We start from the raw sequence: 22,164 nt of genomic DNA on the forward strand, positions 1-22,164 counted from the left end.
GTCACACACATAGCAATCTGAAACCTGGCAGCTATGAAAAACAATGTTCTAAACCAAGGCCTGGTCCATGCACCTCCTTGAAGCCGGGACCGGGTCATAGCAAGCTGCAACAGCAAAACAAACTACTTACTTGAACTTTGAGTTCGGATTGGAATTGATTCGGAAATCGGACAGCAGGACAGGCTGAGCGTGGGTGGGCGGGCTGCCTGGGCTGCTGCTTTCTTTGTTTTGTCTTAGTTAGAAGGATTATTAGGCAGAAGTTGTTCGGGTTCGTTGTCTTGTCTTCTTCTGTGTTCTGTTAACTTAAATTATGGCTATGCGCGCCGCCGCGCCCGGGCGCCCCTGATGCCACGCACACGCCAGCCGCCCCACACGCACCTGAGTGCTGCTGCTTATTGGCCCGGCTGGCACATGATGTTTGTGCGTGTCACCACCACTCAGCAGCACCAAGCCCCTAGTGCCCACGCGCATACGCGGCGGCGGAAGTGCGGAACAGAAAGTGAAAGAATGAAAGGCTTGTCCCGCTGCCATTTCATAGAATCAGGCGGGCGGGCTTAGATTAAGAATGATAACAGTTATCTTAGTCTAGGCCTGCCTGATTCTATGAAATGCAATTTAAAACTGTTTTGTTGGATGCCGCATATGTGCAGATAGTCGACCGTTTAAAAATATATTAAAATGTATATGGAGTCTGTCTGGGAACGTTTCTAAGTGATCCGAGTTATATAACAGCAGATTTTCAGAAGAATGAGAAATGCAACATCAAAGATGTCATATGAGGGCTACTTTTTCTGCTGGCAAGTCTCTGACTATTGCGGGATCACTTTAGATTAACGATTATAGAGCAAATCACCGAATGAATCTGCTTACATTAACAACAGGTTTGAACAGAACCTATCTGACCAAAAGCCCACGCATCATGCTCTTTGGGAACATTTTTATGACAGAGGGCTTATGGTTCATTTCATGATTAACAATTGAGTCAACGTGCTTAGGCTACATAACTAAAGTTATACATCCGAATGTTCACAATCCGTCAACAGCCTGGAAAACATTTTACATTTTTAGCATTTCTCCCACAAATTTCAGGATGCAGCCTTTTTTAAATTTGATTTAACTGAAACATTTGCTGATACTCTCTTAATTGAGGACTTCTGTTCAGCTATTAAAATGCATTATGTTTTGTTTCATTCAGAGGGTTGTATTTAAAAAACATTTTCTAAAAATCATCATTTCAACAACATCAAACAACAATGCATTTAAAAAAAATATTTCTTCACCTTTTTGCGCGTGTTTCTGTATTTAAATCCGGCTGCCCTCTTCCAAAGGTACCTAAAGAAACAATATAAAGTAATGTAAGTTGGTTCAGGTCTTACAAATAATCTACTGAAGGGAACACAAATATGTTAAAAGGGACCCACGGTGAGATATCTTGAACAGGTCCCATGTAAGCACACTGCTACGGATTTTAAGCACCAACACGACAGTTGACTGTAACTCAAGTGTTGTAACATCTAGCCCACACTTGATTCCTTTCAAACGCACAACCCAGGCACGCATACTCCCTTCCCTCCAACCCACCCTCCACCACATATTATTGAAACCTGCCAAGATGCTCGGCGTGACGTAGTCTCCTGGTGTGGACTATTTGAAGTGGGCTACCCCGTCAAATATTTCTAAACAAACAGAAGAAAATGTAGTAGCTTCAGACTTCAAAGAGGTCTACTGCGAGCATCTGGTGCTCTGCTCCAGCACCTAATTGTCAACACCGGCACTTGTGACAGTCTACCACATAGTGGCGCTGTCTGTTTAATTTACAGATCAGCATAACAGTTTAATAATTCAATATACATTCAAAATGATAGTTATCTGCCGGCCAAATCATTCTTCTAGTTTTGGGGCACTTGAATAGTCTGAATTGTCAAATCTGTAGGAGTTTCATGGGTTGTAGTTGTGTTGGAACGGTCATTGGCAATGCTGGCTGGGGCAACGCGTGGTGCAAGCTGCATTTGCCTCCTGACGAGGGCCCTGGCGCCTATGTTTTTAAAAAATGTTTTACAAATTAAATGCTGATGGTAAGGCTGGCAAATATGGTTAGGCATCGAAGGCTATAGAGTGTCTAGTGGAATGGGCACAGGGCCTTAAATTGTGCTCCCTCTTTCACTGGGAGCCAATATTTAAACACTTCAGAGAAGGTGTTAAATGGTTCCGGCATCCTAGGATGAAAGAGTTTGGAAGGTATAATTTGGGTTTCTTGCAGTTTCGAGAGATTCGTTTTGGGCACGTAAAAAGACAGGCCTGTAATAAAAATAAGAAAAAACAATAAGAAAAATGTGCACAATAAGTTTGCTTGTATGGTGTTCAAATTCAAACCTATGCACAAGCACTGTGTGGTGGATGTTAAACACCAAAAAGTCGAAGAGTTGTCAGGTGCTTCTCTGACAGAAATGTCTACTATGCACGTCTAATAAGTTATCTATGAAGATCTTATGACGTTTTTTTATGCAGGAAAAGGGCGTATCGGATTTAAATGTATTTATAAATAAATTTACATGCATTATGTGTTTATAAGCGGTTTCGTTTTTTTTAACCAAATCGTTTCACTAACATACTCCTTTTCAAACCAACAGAAAAACTAAATTTCGCAGAAAAGTCGCATCCATGACAGTTCCCACGTAGCCCATCAGACTTCATATTTACTGCAACATAAAAACACCACTCAATGTATCTGGCTCATTAGAGGTCGTCCCATCTGCAAATGTCTCCAAATATCGGTGTCATACACTGACCACACCCCTAGTTCTGGCCATTACATCACTAGAATGGATCTCATCTTGTATATTTGCAACATCTATCGGTCTGTTTCCGAGGGCAGAACCAGTGGCCCTTTAACCCACAAATAATTTCAGAGAGAACCTTAGTTTAGCCAGTGTCGGCCCATATGCACAAATAACCCTACTGTATACTTAAAGTGGTCCTGCTTTCGCTAACAAGCCCAGCATAAAGGTCACTGGTGAGTCTCATAATGCTGACAAGTAACCACCATGATTCTTTGATATCTCCCTGCACAGAATGGTAAGACTGCCCTATGGCATAATATACCCCTTGCACTACAGACAGCGACTTCAAGAGGCATTTGGAGAAGTCGCTTGCTGCGTTGGGCGAAGTGGTTGAGAAAGTGACTCACAAGGAAGGTCATGGAAGAGATTAAAACAATAAAGACTGATGCTACCAGACCTCCGGCAGAAGTTCCTTACCCAGGTGCCTGGAAGGAGCTGGAGAGCATAAACTGAAACCCGGCATCCACCAAATGCAGGTGGAGCCCCAGAATGAACATAGAACATGGAGAGCGCACTGACAATGTGAAGAACCATCTGGAGGTTACTGGGTGAGGGTGCTGAAACGGACCACTGGACGGCTGTGTTTGTTGTAGGACTGGAATGTTTTTTGTTTCCTTATAGAGCTCAAATGTATTAGTCATTAAAGTTTAGGAAGAAGTTTAATCTGGTTAATGCAAGTACAATGCAATGATGATGGATAGTAAAGATTAGGTTTTTGCTCGCCAGCAGGAACCCTCTTTTATGGCAGCTAAAAATGCTCTTTGCATGAAAAGATATCTCAGGTCCTTAAATGGGGTCAGAATCTCAAACACTACCCGACAGTACTGGCACAGTCAAACAGGACTGGGAAAGGGCCTGCGTACCCACAAAGCAGGTTGGCAGAGTGTGCTGACCCTTGAGACACCACTTAGGGATTTGCCATTGCTCTATGACGTATGCAATATGAAACAGTCCCGTAAAAGGGATGTAAGAAGTATCACGAAGCTAGGGGACATATGCGACCCGGAAGGTATTAAATCAGTCACAACACTGAGCAGATAATTCTAGCTTTCTGGCTCCCAATTGTTCAAATACTTTCTTGTCAAACACGCTGTCAAAGCATGTGGAACTATTAACAGAGTCAAAGATGAAGCCTCATTTGCATAAAGAGTACTATCAACCCTTCTGATGAAGCTTGCAATATCCCTGGTACACAGACGTCTGATGAGGAACTCCACAACTGTGTTACATGTAATAAAAGTCCTGATAGGCAGCAGACGCTCTGCCGCTTAGGGAAAGTGACTGGACTAAGGCACATATGTACCCAACAGAAGCGGCAATTAGATCAGGATTCAGGATAACAGATTTGAAAACGCACGCACCATCATTACCAGCTAGCAGCTCACAGCCTTATACTGAGCAAGCCCTTATTGGAGCGATGGTCTTTTTGCGTAGAATGCCACTGGAGGCTTTGCACTGATCAAAGCATGCTATTTAAAGCTACTCAGGAGTCATCTGCTTTGGTGAAAACATGCATATTGCAAACTGGATGTCACATAAGTGGAACTGTTGGTTCAGTAAAGTACGTACCTACCTTCGAACATCGAGGTGTTCAAAAAGAAAAACGCCTTGTCCTGTCAACTCCCTACTCGAAAAGACTCCCTTTTATTGTTAGTTGCATAATAGGACAGACGATTTTTCAAAAATTCTTAACAATGTCTGTAAAAATGTGCAGCTCCTAAACATTCGGTGTTTCCTTCATTGTAAATGGAGTTGGCCAATTGTGAAGAGCTAGAAACATTTTTGGGATCCCTCTGAACTCCTTGATCCAAGATAATAAATCATAAGAACGGAAGGCCTTTGGTGTCCAAGGTACACTGCTCTAGCCTGGGATTCAAGGCAAGCCTTCTTGAGAGTAGGTGTACCTCTCTCATGTGCGGGCAAACCAGCGCAAGGAGAGTGTCTTGAATGTCTCAGAGCACAAAGTTAATGAAATGATGAATGACTGATCGGACGTTACAAAAGCCGAATGGCATTAAGACAAATTCAAAATGGCTTCCCTGGGAGTTAAAGGCCACGTTCCAATGTCCCCCTCTATGATCCTCAATACATTTTAGGGCCCTTGGAAATGTAGTTTTGAAATGATACTTGCAGAAGTATCAATATAAGAGGAAGGGTGTGTCAATTATGGAGTGTTACAGCATTTAGTTCTTGGCGCTTCGAACAGGGATGCCATCGGTTTTCGGTATTAAACAATGTAGGCACCACTGCAAGACTGAGTCAAGAGAAACAGTTTAATAAGTTTTCTTCCAGAAGTTCTTTAAAAACAGCATCTTCCTTCAGCGTGAAAGCATATATTTTTCCGTATGGTATCTTCAAATGAGGAATTAAATCGATCACACACCCTATGAGGGGGTCATTCCTCAACTTGCTGAACACATCCGAGAATTCCTCATGGGCTGATGGAATTGTAATTGAAAAGGGGGGCCGAGCATGGCGGTGCAGCGATCCCCTCTCCCCTTGCCTTCCGGTGGTGAGGGCGTGACCTCCCGGCGTCCAATGATGACGCGGGGTGTGTGCGCCGTACCACCGGCTTGCTGGTGCCCGATCCCTGACCCGGAAGGCGTTGTGCAGTCTTCCGGGTCGGAGGGGCGGGCGGCTGGGGGGTGAGGGGAGGGGGCGTGCCGCCCCCTCCCCGCGATCCCAGGAATAAAGGAGGGGGGATCACTCAGGTGGCCCTCTTGTCGCCTGGACGCTCCCACACACTGGTCGTGCGGGGGTTCCTAATTTTCTTTTCTTGTATTTCAGGTTGTTGTCGGCGGTCAAGCGGCTGAAGGAGGCACTGAGTCTTGGGAGGACAGCGGGCGAAAGAGAATGCGGCAGCGCCTTGACTAAAAAAGTCGTAATATTTTCCCTTTCACTGCAGGTCAGCGCCGAATTGAGGACTGCTATTTGGGGTGTGTGGGAGAGCGACATTGAAAGCAGACAGTCTGAGCGTGGACTGTACGTTACGGAGCATTGACCAGGACCGTGGAACACGCAGGACGTCGGTGGTAAGAGGAGAGCGGGGGGCTCGCATTTCATTGCTTCTAGTGGCCGCCAGGTGGGTCTACGTTAGAGTTTGGTCACCCCTGACAATCGGACAAGCCGGTGTGTTGCGGTCGCAGTTGTATGGTGCTCACAGCCCCCTGCGTATCCTCCATCTGTTGAAGGTACAAGTGTGCACGGGTCGCGAATCCGGGAAGTAAGAGTGTTGTACAGTGGGAAGCAGAATGCCAGGAGCTAAGGGGGCTAAAGGGGACGAAAATTGAGACGATGATGCAGGCCATGATGCGTAGGATGAATGCCATTTATAAAAGGTTGGGTAAGGTTGACGATCTGGAGGCTAGCATGAATGAGAGGATTGATGGTATTGCGGGCCCACAGGCTAGGCCCAAACGGCAGATGACGGCGCCTTTGCCAAGGGGGGACTTCAACACCTCACCTAAGAGGAGCAAGGCCAAGAGATCTAGGCGCAACGCACTCGCTCCTGCACCTCCGGCTGATCCCCCTACAACAGAGCCGGTAGTACCGGCTCCCGCGGCACCGGCTCATGCCTTGCCACCGGGGGCCTCTCCGTGGGGCCGGCCCTGTCTGCCCCCGTTGGGCCGCTTCCGACGGCCCCCGTGCCAGCACCTATTGGGCCCCCGCCACCGGCATCCCCTTTACCTAGCCCATCAATGCGGCCGGGCGTGCCCACAGGGGGGCCGGTGGTGCCGGCAGTAGTGCCAGATTCAGAAGCTCCAGTCCCGCCCGAACTAACGGCTCAGATAGCGGCTATATTGCCTTGGTTGCAAAAGGGGGGTATGTTGCCCTCAACGTTGGATCATACCACTGAGGCGGCTAAGATGGTGGAAAAAATTAGAGCAGCAACGGCTGCTGGTGGTGCTGCGGGCCCCTCTTCTTCTTCAATTGCAGGTGTGAATACCGCCCAACCGAACGGAATCGAAGGTGGACCGGCTCAAGTGTCCGTAAATGGTAAGGAGGTGGCTCTGCCTCTCTTGGGGGACGGTTCAATGCCGTCCAGGAGTGAGGATTTAGCACAACATGTTTCCCGGGCTGTGAAAGAAACGATTTGGGCGGGAAAGTATATTTATATTTTTTCTCTGTTGCTGGACAATAGGGAAATGGAAAATGCCAAAGTACTTAAAGAAAGGATGCATCCTAGCAAATGGAGGGTACAGTGTGCAAAATTCAGGGTGGAGGAAACTTTGCTTAATTGGATCAGGGCCTTCTCGATCCTTACGGCTATCACCGTCGAACGCCCTCCTAATGTACAGGCAGCAATGGCTTGCTACCAGAGCAGGATTGTAGGGTGGAGCGAGCAGTACCCTGGGGAGGCGTGGAAGGAGTATGATGTGAATTTCAGGAAATCTAAGGAATTTGACTCCTCATTGACATGGGACAAGTTTGACTCTTTGTCTTGGCATAAGCAGTTCTCAGGGAACACGGCCCCGGCCCAGTCCACCAGTGCAGTCAAGGTGTTCTCTGCAAAACCTCAGCAGCCCTTTCGGTCAGCGCAGGGGAATGACTTCCCGGGGAAGAATAGGGGGGGAGGGGAAAGGGGGGGGGGGGGGGGGTGCTGAGACTTTAATAAGCGCTCCTGTGCCAGGTCGGCTGGCACATATAAATTTAGACATGCCTGCGCAATTTGCGGCCACACCTCCCATCCCGAGACAACGTGCAGGTCCAGAAATGGTAACCAAGGTCAGAGAGGGGGGAAGAAACCAGAATAGGGTAGAAGGCACGGTTGGTCCCACTCCCATAGACGTCTTGGCAATGATCCCATGGTTGAACAGATACCCAGTCCACACAGCGGCTGCCCTACTGCAGGAAGGTTTCTCCCAAGGTTTCCGGATCCCGGCAGGGGGATACACAGGCAGCGCACATTGCAGGAATCAGTTATCAGTACAGCAGAATCCTGCGGTAGTGGCTGCTAAAATTGGAAAGGAGCTGTCCTTAGGCAGGATAGCTGGGCCATTCCTGGAGGTGCCTGTCCCCAACTGTGTGGTCACCACTGGGTGTAGTACCCAAGAAGGAAAAAGGCGAATTTAGACTGATTCACAACCTATCGGCACCAAGAGGGGCATCTTTGAATGATGCGATAGATGATGGTGTTTGTAGTGTGAAGTACGCTTCATTTGACCAGGCCGTGGAATTATTGCGGGGATTACGGCCGGGCGCATTAATGGCTAAATCGGACATTGAATCTGCTTTCCGTCTCCTACCTGTCCATCCTTTGGACCACCACCTCCTGGGTTTCGCTTTTGAAGGCAAATTTTACATGGATAAGTGCATGCCTATGGGTTGTTCCATATTATGTGCATACTTTGATACTTTGAGACTTTTAGCTCTTTTCTAGAATGGGTCATGAGGCAGTCGACGGCCCACAAACAGGTAATGCGTTATTTAGACGATTTCCTTTTCCTAGGAGCGGCGGGTACTCTGGAGTGTCCTTGGGCATTGCAGGAATATTGCGTGCTCATGCGGGCTTTCCGGGTCCCGCTGGCGCCGGTTGGCCCGTCCACCTGTTTGGAATTCCTTGGCATTGAAATAGATTCGGTGGAGGGGTGCTTCAGGTTGCCCAGGGACAAAGTGTCGAGGTTTAGGGCTGCGCTGCGTCAGTGCCTACTCAAAGACAAGGTTACCTCACAACAACTGCAGGAGACGGTGGGGCAACTGAACTTTGCATTGCGGGTCATCCCAATGGCACGCCCCTTCTCACGCTCTATTGCCCAAGCCATGAAGGGATTGCGGGAGAAACATCACCGCACTAGGTTGTCATCTGAGGTTCACCAGGATATGCGGATATGGATGGCATTCCTGGAGGACTTTAATGGCAGGATAGTGTGGCCCGGCCCCCCCACTGCATCAGCGGAGTTGGGTTTATGGACAGACGCTGCTGGTAGCGTGGCCTTTGGCGCCATCCTGGGGAACAAACGGGTCGCCCAGAGGTGGCCTGAGGAGTGGAGGTCGTGGGGTTTGACCACCAACATCGGCTTTCTGGAACTTTTCCCGAGATGGGTAGCATTGATGGTCTGCATTGATGGTCTGGCCAGAACACCTATGCAATCAGTCGGTGGTGTTCTGGTCTGATAACATGAGCGTAGTGGAATGCATTAACCAGCAAGCGGCACGGTGTCCATTCATACTGCGCTTGGTAAAGGAAATTGTGCAGCAATGCTTGAAATGTAATGTCGTTTTCAGAGCCAAACATGTGCCAGGCGTCCTCAATAATGCGGCTGGCGCCCTTTCTCGCTTTAAAATGCAGGTATTCAGGGAACAGCTTCCTGTAGCAGACCCCTCACCAGCCAATTTCCCGGCTGCTCTCTGGCAGATTGGTGCCCCAGACCACCGCACCTCGTGGCAGCTAGCTTAGCCCCCAGGACCAAGGCAGCATACGAAGGGTCGTTCTTGTCTTACCGTACTTTCTTGGGGCACGGGTGGGAGGTTAGCTGGGCGCAAGAGGACAGTTTTGTAGCTTATCTGGAATTGATGCACAAGGAAGGGCGCTCAGTGGCAGCTGCAAATAGGCATAGGGCGGCTGTCTCCTTCTTCGCACAGGCCAAGGGAATGAGGGATCCTACAAACACTTTTGTGGTGCGCAAGGTATTGAGGGGTGGGCGCCGCATACAGGGACACTCGACGGATACGAGAACGCAGATAGGTCTGGTAAGGCTCAAAGCCTTATTATCGGCACTTCATGACGTTTGTAGCTCAACATGGGAGGTGGTGCTGCTGTTCAAAGCTGCGTTCGCACTAGCGTTCTATGGAGCTCTAAGGATAGGCGAGTTGGTAGCGAAGTCAAAAGGTGATAAACAGGGCGGCCTCCAAGTGGCCTGCGTTATGATCAGAGAGGATACAATGTGGGTGACAATTCAAAGATCAAAAACTGACCAAGAGGGACGGGGGGGATACCATAGTGCTCCATCGGGCTCGGACCAATCCTTGCTGCCCGGTTTCGCTTGTAGAGGTCTTTAGATGGCGGCGGGAGGGTGCGGCGGGGGGGAAGGGGGGGCACTACTGTGTCACGCCGACGGTACACCACTGACCAGGTATCAGTTTAGGAGAGTCTTGGAGTTGACGGTCGCAAGAGCAGGCTTAGATCCTACGGAATTTGGTACCCACTCTTTCAGAATTGGGGCAGCAACTGAGGCAGTTGTAAGGGGACTCTCAGTAGAGAAGGTTAAGAGAATTGGAAGATGGTCGGAGTTGTACGGATTGACATGTTATAACATGGAAGGTGACTCACGCCTGGTATTTTCTGGTCTTTGCAGTTTCTCAAACCTGTCACGCAGGGGAGGAACTCGGCGATGTACGTCAAGAAACGACGGCAGCTCAACTCAAGGGACAGGAAGATCAACGGACATTGGTGACTTGGATTGTGGGCCACTCTTATGTGCGGCGCGCTAAACATGTTTTTCTTTCAAGTGAAAGGAGGAGAAGGGCAGAGAAAAAGGGGTTTTGTGTTTCCTTCTTTGGGAGGGGGGGGCCTATGCATCAGCCAGTTCAGAGATTACTTTCAGGAACTCTTATCTCAGCAACCCGCACCTCCGTCAGCGGTGATACTTCACCTGGGGGAGAACGATTTGGCCAAACTGGGGAGGCGCCTCCTTATAGAGGAAATCATATCCACTGCGGGGTGGGTGGCCAGGACATGCCCGGGTTGCACGGTAGTTTGGTCGCAACTTATACTTCGGTGGCAGTGGCGAGGGGGAGACTCGGTCAAGGCGTTGAATCACTCGGTAAAGAGGATCAACACACAATTGGACAAATTCTTTAGAGCCCCCCGGTTGCAGACGATACCTCATGGGTGTATTTGGGGGGAACATTTCTACCTGCGGGACGGGGTACACTTGACTGAGGCAGGGAACGTCCTGTGGTCTAATAACATATTGGCATGGCTAGAGGGATTTGCGAGATGAGTATGACCTTTCTTAGGAGTAGGTAGGGGGAGGCCAGATCGTCGGGTAACAATGCTGGCCTGTGGCGGTAAGGTCATGACCGGTGAGCAGCTATTTTAAGGTCTGAAGGGGCGGCATCATCCTTTGGAGGTGTCCGCCCAGGGGGAGGGGTCACTGGCCCCTCCTAGAACTTCAGGGGCAGGTATAACTGGTGCTGCAAAGGGGCGCGGGTAGGGGAGTCACGCTGTCCTTAGGCTGGTAGCCACCTCGCGCGTACTCATGACGTCAGCGTATGACGCGAGTAAGGGCCCTCCTTCAGTGGTTAAATGGAGTTCACGGAGTGGACAGAGTAATTAACGGGCTCGGCTGCACGGGTGGACCGAGTAATTAACGGGCTCGGCTGCGCATGCGCACCTGCGGTAAGGGCGCAGCTTGTAGGACCTGACACCGGTTAGCGACCTCGCCATATGGCCAGAAATGTTAGTATGCAAAAATCTTCAGAGGAGGATGTTAGATTCGGTTAGGAAACAAGCTGTATTAGAATCTTATTAAGGTTAGCCTATCATACTTATTGATATGATTGTATCTAATGTTCCTGAATATTGTTGCATAAAATTGTATCATTTGTTTAATAATTTTATTATTTTGTATCTTAATAAATACGGCCGGGGGTTCTTGCGATCCCCCTCCTTCCAAAGACAATCACGTTCCGTGTCAATGTGTTCTGGGTTGATGTGGGTGCACAGGGAGGGGGGCGGTAGCCGTCACTGACCATGTGAAAGGGGGGGCCCTCAGCCCCCCAGCCCGCATGGCGGTGCGGCGATCCCCTCTACCCTTGCCTCCCGGTGGTCGCGGCGTGACCTCCCGGCGTCCAATGATGACGCGGGGGTGTGCGCCGCACCACCAGCTGGCTGGCGCCCGATCCCTGACCCGGAAGGCGTTGTGCAGTCTTCCGGGTCGGAGGGGCGGGCGGCTGAGGGACGGGGGCGTGCTGCCCCCTCCCCGCGATCCCGGGAATAAAGGAGGGGGGAGCGCTCAAGGTGGCCCTCTTGTCGCCTGGACGCTCCCACACACTGGTCGTGCCCCGCGCTCGGGGCTTCCTAATTTTCCCCACCCACCATCCCTGGAACATTGCGGTGTTTTGTATATTGTATACCTGTCTTATAGTGTGGATTGACGTGTATTACTTATTTATTTCCCATTTGGGAAGTGGTGTTGAAGCATAAAATGTGGGTTGCAATTTTGTTTAGTCCTTTTTTCCCCTAGTAGCCTGACGATGGTATGTCATGACATGTTGATTTAGATAGTGTAGTTGTCCTTTAGTCCTAAGGGATAATAGGACGAGATTATTGCCGTCAAACCATCGGCCGGATTTTCAAGAGTGCATGGGCTCATGCACGAGCTTGCCATTTGCTTCCCAGCCTCCTTGCATCAGGCAGCTGGGCCTCAGGCATTCACCCCAGCGCAGCGCTAACTACATTTAATTAATCCCTGCTGTTTCACACTTCCATTGTTCAACTGTAACCTTGTCGACTGTGTAGTAACAGCGCCATCTCCGGCTTTAATTCAACTTCATATAAGACGGCTTCAAATACAATTGAAGAAATAATAGAAGGAATAATAAACATCTGGCTGGCTGGCAATCTTCAGCAGCGATCCGCATCCTATTTTCTGACTGCTCGCAGCTACTCACTGCTCATGACAGGTAGTTCGGCTCTGCACTGCAGTCAGATGGCTGGGACGTACCATCCATGTGAGTGTACCTGGCGCAGGATCTGTGTGATATCCTGTGTGGATTTCCTTGGTGAACCCACACGCAATTTGTGTTCATGCTCCACTCCACTCCACTCTTGGCCATCAGTGTCCATCTTTCTGGACATTTCCTCACCTTCTGCGAACTGCTGGGGCATTCCTGTCTGTTGGGGGTATACCCATGAGGGTCACTCTCTTACCATTGTGATGGCGCTGCTACCTCTGCCCTAGATACCTCCCTCCTTAGTGTGGGCAGAGCAGTGCTATGATATGTCACGGCCCTTGAGATTCTGATTGCCCCTTCAGCTGTAATTGCCTTAATTAACTTCCCCCACACTGGCTCCTCCTCCCACTCAGCGCAGGCAGCCGTAGCAGCAGGAAACGCTCCACTCTCCGTTCCTGGCCCTTCATTCAGTGACCTGGGTTCATCCTAAAATATTAAGTAAATCTGCCGCCTCTGCTAAAAGTGTGGCTCCGAACACTTGAGCCCACCTGATCCTTTTTCACTTGCCTTTAATAGATTAATCGGCTCGGAGTTTCAAACCCGAACAATACAGCTGTTTTTCAAGATACTGGCATTTTAATTCAGCCTTCCCAGTAAGTGCCCCTTTACTCTACGCTGCCTAGCTTTCTCACAGAGACCCCATGCACCTGATTTTAATTGGTGCTTTTTCCTTCCTTCCCAGTCTCTATCTCGAACTAACGTGAAGTCTACTGTAGAGCTCCATAGGCTCTTTTCATTTGATGCTTAATCATACCGCAAAAACACATGAGTATGTCTCAGATCTGTTAGTCTCATTGTTATGCGCCGTCCTCCCGCTTCTCTCGTAAATTCCCATCCATCCATCCCCCCACTCCATCCATCCATCCCACTCCATCCATCCATCCCCCCACTCCATCCATCCATCCCCCCACTCCATCCATCCACTCCATTTATCCATCCATCCACTCCATTTATCCATCCATCCATCCCCCCACTCCATCCATCCATCCCCCCACTCCATCCATTCCCCCACTCCATCCATCCATTCCCCCACTCCATCCATCCATTCCCCCACTCCATCCATCCATCCCCCCACTCCATCCATCCATCCCCCCACTCCATCCATCCCCCCACTCCCCCCACTCCATCCATCCATCCCACTCCATCCATCCATCCCCCCACTCCCCCCACTCCATCCATCCATCCATCCCACTCCATCCATCCATCCCCCCACTCCATCCATCCATCCATCCGTCCCACTCCATCCATCCATCCATCCATCCATTCACCCCACTCCATCGATCCATTCACCCCACTCCATCGATCCATCCACCCCACTCCATCCATCCATCCATCCATCTCCATCCATCCATCCATCCCCCCACTCCATCCATCCATCCATCCCCCCACTCCATCCATCCATCCATCCATCCATCCCACTCCATCCATCCATCCATCCCACTCCATCCATCCATCCCCCCACTCCATCCATCCATCCCCGCACTCCATCCATCCACCCATCCATTCACCCTACTCCATCCAGGCCTCCCCACCCACACTCCATCCCTCCCCCGCCCCACACTCCATCCCTCCCCCGCCCCACACTCCATCCCTCCCCCGCCCCACACTCCATCCCTCCCCACACTCCATCCCTCCCCCGCACCACACTCCATCCCTCCCCCGGCCCACACTCCATCCCTCGCCCACACTCCATCCCTCGCCCACACTCCATCCCTCGCCCACACTCCATCCCTCGCCCACACTCCATCCCTCGCCCACACTCCATCCCTCGCCCACACTCCATCCCTCGCCCACACTCCATCCCTCGCCCACACTCCATCCCTCGCCCACACTCCATCCCTCGCCCACACTCCATCCCTCGCCCACACTCCATCCCTCGCCCACACTCCATACCTCGCCCACACTCCATACCTCGCCCACACTCCATACCTCGCCCACACTCCATACCTCGCCCACACTCCATTCCTAGCCCTCTTGCCCTGCCTCTATCTCTCGCCCTCCCTCTATCTATCTTTCGCCCTCCCTCTATCTATCTATCTATCGCCCTCACTATCCATCGCATCACCACAGCATCACTCAGGGGCATCACAACATCACTATGCGCTACCAGAGCATCACTGAACGCCACAGCATCACTCGTCGCCGCCTCAACATCATTCAGAGCTACCACAGCATCAATCTGTGCAACCATTCAACAACAACTGATTGAAATATGTTCTCTCAATGTTTCAAACTTTATTACAAATGTCACAAAAAAATGTTAATATTTCACTTCTGTTCTTGTATTTTCATCACAATAAAATACACTAAACATAATCTTCCAAAAAGTTATTTGCAAAAGTTTAAGTTATTGCCATTATAAATTACAATAACTTTTATTTAAGTATTAAATATTGAAAAAAATACAAACCATTGTTATTTTTAATATTAATACATCTAAGTCATGTAAATACAACACATATTGCATTACAAATGCTATAGGTGTCACGTTTGCAAAAGGTAATACTATTGGCATTGTAAATGACAAAGTTATTAATTTCGCTATTTTTAAAACAAAAACATAAATAAAAAAATTGTCATTTACAATACTAATAACTCTAACTTTACTAATGCGAGCCCTATTGCATTGCAAATGCTTGTTTCCACAGGTCGTCGTATTTATTAGGGTATGGACATGCGGTAAGGTCATGACCGGTGAGCAGCTATTTTAAGGTCTGAGGGGGCGGCATCATCTTTTGGAGGTGTCCGCCCAGGGGGAGAGGTCACTGGCCCCTCCTAGAACTTCAGGGGCAGGTATAACTGGTGCTGCAAAGGGGCGCGGGTAGGGGAGTCACTCTGTCCTTCGGCTGGTAGCCACCCCGCGCGTACTCATGACGTCAGTGTATGGCACGAGCAAGGGCCCTCCTTCAGTGGTTAAATGGAGTTCACGGAGTGGACCGAGTAAGTAACGGGCTCGGCTGCACGGGTGGACCGAGTAATTAACGGGCTCGGCTGCGCATGCGCACCTGCGGTAAGGGCGCAGCTTGTATGGCCTGACACCAGTTAGCGACCTCGCCATATGGCCAGAAATGTTAATATGCAAAAATTTTCAGAGGAGGATGTTAAATTTGGTTAGGAAACAAGCTGTATTAGAATCTTGTTAAGGTTAGCCTATCATACTTGTTGATATGATTGTATCTAATGTTCCTGAATATTTTTGCATAAAATTGTATCATTTGTTATATGGCCGGGGGGTCTTGCGGTCCCCCGCCTTCCAAAGACAATCACGTTCCGTGTCAATGTGTTCTGGGTATATGTGGGTCCACAGGGAGGGGGGCGGTAGCCGTCACTGACCATGTTGTTATTCAGAGTCAGTTGGTGCATATAGTCAACAGGTGGATCTGGCCAGTGGGTGGATGCATAGATTGAGTCAGCCACTAGTTGACTGGATGGATGGAGTCTGCTTGGTTCTTGGAATTAGGCTCTGTGTGTGTGTGTGTGTGTGGCTCTATTTCTGTGTGGCTCTTTGTGTGTGTGTGGCTGTGTGTGTGTGGCTGTGTGTGTGTGTGGCTGTGTGTGTGTGTGTATGTGGCTGTGTGTGTGTGGCTCTGTGTGTGTGTGTGTGTGTGTGGCTCTGTAGGTGTGTATGTGTGAATGTGTTTGTGGGTCTGTGTGGCATTTGCGAGAGATTGAGTAATTGGCATTTTAAATGACAATGCCATTTATTTATCTGTTTTCAAAACCAACACATAAATAAAAATGTTGTCATTTACAATGACAATAGCTCTAACTTTTGCAAAGGCGAGACTCACTTATAATAATTCTCTACTACACACTCTACAACTCAAAATAATTATACTACTAAGTTTCTACAATATTAATACCTATTACTTAATAGTACTCACTACTACTCAACTACACACTATATAAAATGATCTACTACTCACTATTACTCACTCTACAACCCACTCTCTACTACTAACTCTCTAATACTCAGTTTATAATACCCTACTGAAACTATTCTAATAACTATATCTACACAATACTACTCACTCATTACTACTCACTATAACACTCTGTATTATAACTATCTAATACTCAACTACACGTTACTAACTACTCAATCTACTACTACTGTAAGCTACTCACACATTACTCAATCTCTACTACTCTCTAATACTCTCAATTCCCATTCTACTACTAACTCAACTAATCACACTCTAATACACCCTCTAACTACTCTCTACTACATACAAGTCAGACTCCTCACAACTCACTAAATTACACTATCCACAATTTTATACTCACTCTCTACTACACTCTAATACTAAAAAGTACTAACTAACTACTGCTCTCTAATATAGGCTCTATTTTAAAATTAATTTGCTACTCACTCTACTAAATAGATATACCACTTCATATACCATCTATAACTCACAACACTACATCTATTTCTATCTAGTACATTTCATTACTCACTACTACTCTGTCTCTACTACTCACTAAATCCTACACGCTCTCTACACACTATCTACAACTCACTCTATACTACTCTCCACTAATCTACACTACTCACTAACTACTATTGCCTACAACTAACTCCTACTCTACTCTTTACAAGTACACTCTCTATTAATCAACTAGTCACTCTCTACTAACTATTAATACCTGCTAATACTCTCTACTACTCTCTAATGCTTACCTATTGCCATTGTAAATGACAATACCATATATTTATTGGTTTAACAAAGACGAGACCATTGCATTGTAAATGCTTGTTCTCATATGTTCTTCCTCAGCAGTTGCCCATTCCCTCAAGTCTCTCTCCCACTTCACCCTAGTGGGTGCTTCAGTACTCATCCAATTAATCGCTATATGTTTTTTTGCTACTGTTAATCCCAGCACAGTGAATCTTCTGCTGAGCTTCCGTTTCAGGACTCTGGGCGGTACTCCCAACAGACCTCTAATAATTGTCAGTGGGATATCCCACCCAGTCACACATTTAAGCTGCTCTACAACCCCCCTCCCAATATATCATCACTAGCGGGCAGTACCAGACCATATGCAAAACATCAGCCTCAGCCAGGGACACACACTTGGACATCGACAGTTGTGCGTTTCGATAAATTGCATGAAGGTATCTAGGAGACAAATATGTCATGAATGCAATGTTGTATTGGATCTGCTTGAACCATGCACAAACTGATACTTTCCGGACTTCTGCATGAATATGGGACCAATCTCTAGGGGACATGGGCTCACCTCATATGGTTTGCCACCTCTCCTCTACTTTCAGTGGCTTGACCTGTCTGTCCATACGTATGCCCAGTACAGATGAGTTACAAATTTACATTCGCCAGCCATAGTAATCATATTGACTAGTGTGTGTGAGTGAGTTTGGGAACCTCTGAAAATGTTGGCCATAGCTGTTGTGCTGTAGCTGCAATCTTGGTGTATTGTGGGAGCTGTCCAGAGCCCAGAGTAAACGTCTCTATTGCGTCCTGTAACATTATAAATCTGCCCTCTGGGCATAGGTCAGACTGCATTAGACAGCCACCCTTCCGCCATCAGTCCTCAGACATTGAATGCGCAATTTGAGCACAGGGACGTATAATCCAAAGATTCAACTCTGGGGCATAAGGTGCCCTCTTATTAGGTTCTGGACTGCTTGTTCCCACAGATTGGTCATCACTCGGAACAAATGGGGGAATGACTGTGGGAGGCTCCTACCCCTCACAAAGAGTGCCCCCAACTGGTGCCCCAAACAGTAAGTTTTGTTTCTATCAATTCTAATTACATGTCACAAGATTTATTTACTTAGTTGTACGGTTTCCTTGGGTTCCTTGACTTATTTATTAAGCTCACTACTGTCTGCTTTACAAAAAAAAAGGGTCCCTCGCATGTACCTGCCAACAAGGACCTCTCCCAGCATGGGTCCTTATCTAGCCAGCGTATCAAATGTTAGAGCTGCGTTGACAAATAATAAAATTCTAGATCCGGTATGTCTGTGCCAACAAAGCAGAGAAGACGAGGCACAGCGAGATCGAGGCCACAACCCGCCCGCAGGTGCCATACGAATGTCCAACGAGTACAAAGGACAGATTTCAGTTGGAAAGAGGGTGAATAATCGAAAAACCCTGATATCCAAATCCTGTGTTCAATAAAAAGAGGAGGAATTCAAGAAAGCTGTGGGAATGTTTAAGAACCCCGTATTCACAGGGTAACTTGAGAATAACTCCCAAGAAGTGGACTGACAAAGAATGTGTAAGGTCCAGAAGAACTGAGACTAAACAAGAGCAAGTGGTATACTGAGAACCATATCATCTTAAGACCCGTGGGGCAGATTTACAATTAGAGTTTTATGAGGAAGACGAAGAAAGGAATTTAAAGGTCCATTGCTCCATGTAGGAAAGCGATATACAGAAAATTCATAATGAAGAAGCCCTGTTTTTAAAAGTTCTGTCCTGAGGAAGGTGTTTAGACAGTCAAAAACACAACACCGAAACGCGTCGTCATAAGGACCCAATTTCATTTTATTGGAAAAAATGTTTATTGTATTTTTGTACTAATTTGTTATATGATTGTTCATTGTACCGAGTAGTTACTCAAAGAATTGTATTGAAATTAAATGTTAGACACAATAATTGTGTGTAGTGAAAGCATAAAATTGTTAAATGAAGCCAATATCTGAGTATATGAATGTATGTAGTTTTTATCAAATGTGTACCAATGTTTTTAAAAAATGTGTAAAGAATAAATTTTGAGAGAAATAGTAATCTTCGTGTATTGAACTAATACTTAATTATATCACAATAAGGGGAGGTAGGTCATTGTTCTTATGAAAGCTGACTCATCAGCGTGAAAATTGAGTAGCACAGAAAGGAGTCTTTTTTCTTCACCTGATCACGCACCCCATACAGGTGCCAGGACGTCAGGCGCCCCAGAGACTCTGTAAAGCCCAACCGAATGTAGGGCACCTCAGGATTAGTATGCCCACAGGGCCTTTGACTGCAGAGCTCAGCAATGAGCGTCTGTCGCCATTGCTGTCAAAGCCATGGCCCCTGCCCTCTTTTTTTCTTTTTAACCAGAAATTAGCCTAAAAGTGCGTTTCATTGCATGGTGGTAGTGCCATTAAATAATTTATTTTGTTGAACTATGAAATAAGACACAATATGTTCTTTCAAATACGCTTAACAATTAGCATTTATTGATACATACATGTGACTGTAGTATTTGTATAACCTACACTGTTCAAATAAGACTCCAGGCAAGTTGTGAGCTCTTCAGGCAGTTTCTACCTGGATACCAGATACAAACCCTTTGGCTTTAAAGGTGTCAGCCCTCTTTGTTGTTTTCCAGCAGTAAGAGGCTGAGATACTTGGCTGAAACCTTTGCAGAAACAACTGAATCTCAACTTGGCAAGTACATTATTAAAAAAAAATACGAGCAATCAACAGCATGGAAGAACATAAAATGCAAGGGCGCATTTCGGAGAACTTTCACTGCCTGGAGGACATAAGAAAAATAGCAAGATATGAGAAAGTCATCTCAAGAGTTTTCCTGGTAAATTAAACCATCACAGACACAGGACAAGGCAGACAGATACCCTTGAGGTATAGACCACAGGGAACACCATGGGAGGTTTCTTTGTAAGTAGGACTGTAAATAAAGGTTCATATTAGTGCATGGGGGATCATGGGAAATAAAGATAATACACTCAGAGAAGCAACCATCCGAACAACCAGACTGAGATGGCAAAAAGAATTATCACTGTAGGTATGAGGCCAACAGGGAGTAACCAACATCTTTAAAGTGCTTTGACTCATCCCACCCGACCCATCAAGTTGAATGACATGGATGCTATTCCAAGCAACAAGGGAAGAGTCCCTCATGCTTGTCATGTCCCTCCCCCTAATTTAGATACCCCACATCCTGTTCCACCCATATGGCCCTGAATCTCATTCCTCCTATTGTACTCATAACTATCTTTTCCCATTCCAGTTTCTTCTCCACCACTACAATCTTGTTACGCTGAAAAAAATCAAAGCAATAATCAATGTGTCCACGTATCATCCCATATTTAGATCACATGTACACAAGGCCCCTTTCCACTTTCTTTAATCTATCTTACATTCCTCTACTCTTAGTTCTCCCGACCAAAAAAATGTTCCCCCCTTACCCCAATCTTACCCATTTTCCCTCCAACAGCCTTGATCCTTAGAATGAACACAACATGAGCACCACTAGTCACTTACACAGGTATAAGGGGGAGTGGGAACCTAAAAGAGCAACATACAAGGGTCCCTGACCTTCGAGGTTGTAGCGATTTTACTTGTGAACTATTAATTGAGTTTCTTTAGTTGTAGTGCTGTCTAAATTTCTTCTGAGTGTGTCATTTGTACCATAGAATGCAGTTTTTTTTAGGATATTTAACTTTTCGCCAAGTCTGTTAGAAACCGTGCAGCACTGAGCTTGACCAAAATCGAATAAACAACATTCAGAAGAAAGAGGTATTATCTTTGTAGTACATTTCTCAGTTATACCAGGGAAAAGGGCCACTAGAGTTCTGCAGGGGAATAGCCTGCCCCCAAATCTACCAGCACTTGGTTTGCCAGTCTCTTCCATCCACACCTGTTTTTTAAGGATTACTACACAGAATGTTGTGTTGCTCATGTCTGAAAGGATAGTTGATATATTTTTCCCGGTCAAAGTATTGAAAACCACTAGGTATTAGTTGTTCGAAGCAAAGTTTCTTTTCTTACGGGGGAGATTATGCTAGTTAGCTGAGTCCACTTCCAATGAATTCTGAATGTCAAATTTACAAAGGGTGAGCTGACCATCCTTTATCTAAGGAAAGGTATGAGGGGAGTACAGAAAGTATATTTCCAATAAATTGGCAGAAATTCAAATGGCAGATCTTAGCTGATTTTAATAATGTGTTGGGTCTCTATCATTTGTTTGCATTTTAAATAGTCGCATGTGCTGATACTTCTAATATTCTCTATATTTGCCTTGCATCTAACAAGGTGTTGATTACTTTTAAATAATGACTAACATTATAAACGTAGTTGTGGCGGCTTCTCAGAGCACAGTGGGTATTCTCACAGTTCTCTAAGAAAATGACGATTCCCTTTTCATATACTTGATAGTAAAGAGACAAAGGTCTCTAGGGTTTTTTTTTAAACCAAAGGTAAAGGGTGAGCCATATGTTGTAAACAAGGTTGCATAGAGATTGACAAATTTACAATTATAACACTTTTACAAACAATACATCACAAATAAAACTGATGAGAATATGCACACACAAAAAGGGTTATTTTCTATTCAAATTTTATTGTATATTGATACAAATGTTGAGCTTATTTTAAAAAAATGTTACATTTATTAATAAAATACAATAAAAAAAATGTTTGTACATCAAAGTATAGCAAAATATGTCGACGCGGCGTTTCGGTGATATGAGTCGTCACCTTCTTCAGGACAATATTTCATTTAAAACTACTATGAATTTAAAAGCAGAAAAGTATACAATTACTACATATCAAATGTCAAGGTTATTGTATTATAAAACAGAACTCAACAATTTCAAAACTACCCAACACATTGATTTCTCTATCTTTTCATTATTCGTGTCTTGCATCATGGTTCCTAACATGCCCTATCTCAT

The 22,164-nt window shown here is 46.5% G+C and overlaps 1 protein-coding gene across 3 annotated transcripts in view; it reads right to left on the reverse strand.

Annotated features, from left to right (window-relative positions):
- The window catches only part of POLK (DNA polymerase kappa), an 869,741-nt gene that overhangs the window by 30,296 nt on the left and 817,281 nt on the right, over window positions 1–22,164 (reverse strand). For all 3 annotated transcript variants that reach the window (XM_086960765.1, XM_086960763.1, XM_086960764.1), the window contains one exon: window positions 1,281–1,332. In XM_086960765.1, coding sequence (XP_086816891.1) covers window positions 1,281–1,332 — 52 coding nt within the window. The remainder of the gene's footprint in view (window positions 1–1,280; window positions 1,333–22,164) is intronic.

The sequence above is a fragment of the Lissotriton vulgaris genome, chromosome 3_1, assembly GCF_964263255.1.
Source record: "Lissotriton vulgaris chromosome 3_1, aLisVul1.2, whole genome shotgun sequence".
Classification (NCBI taxonomy): domain Eukaryota; kingdom Metazoa; phylum Chordata; class Amphibia; order Caudata; family Salamandridae; genus Lissotriton; species Lissotriton vulgaris.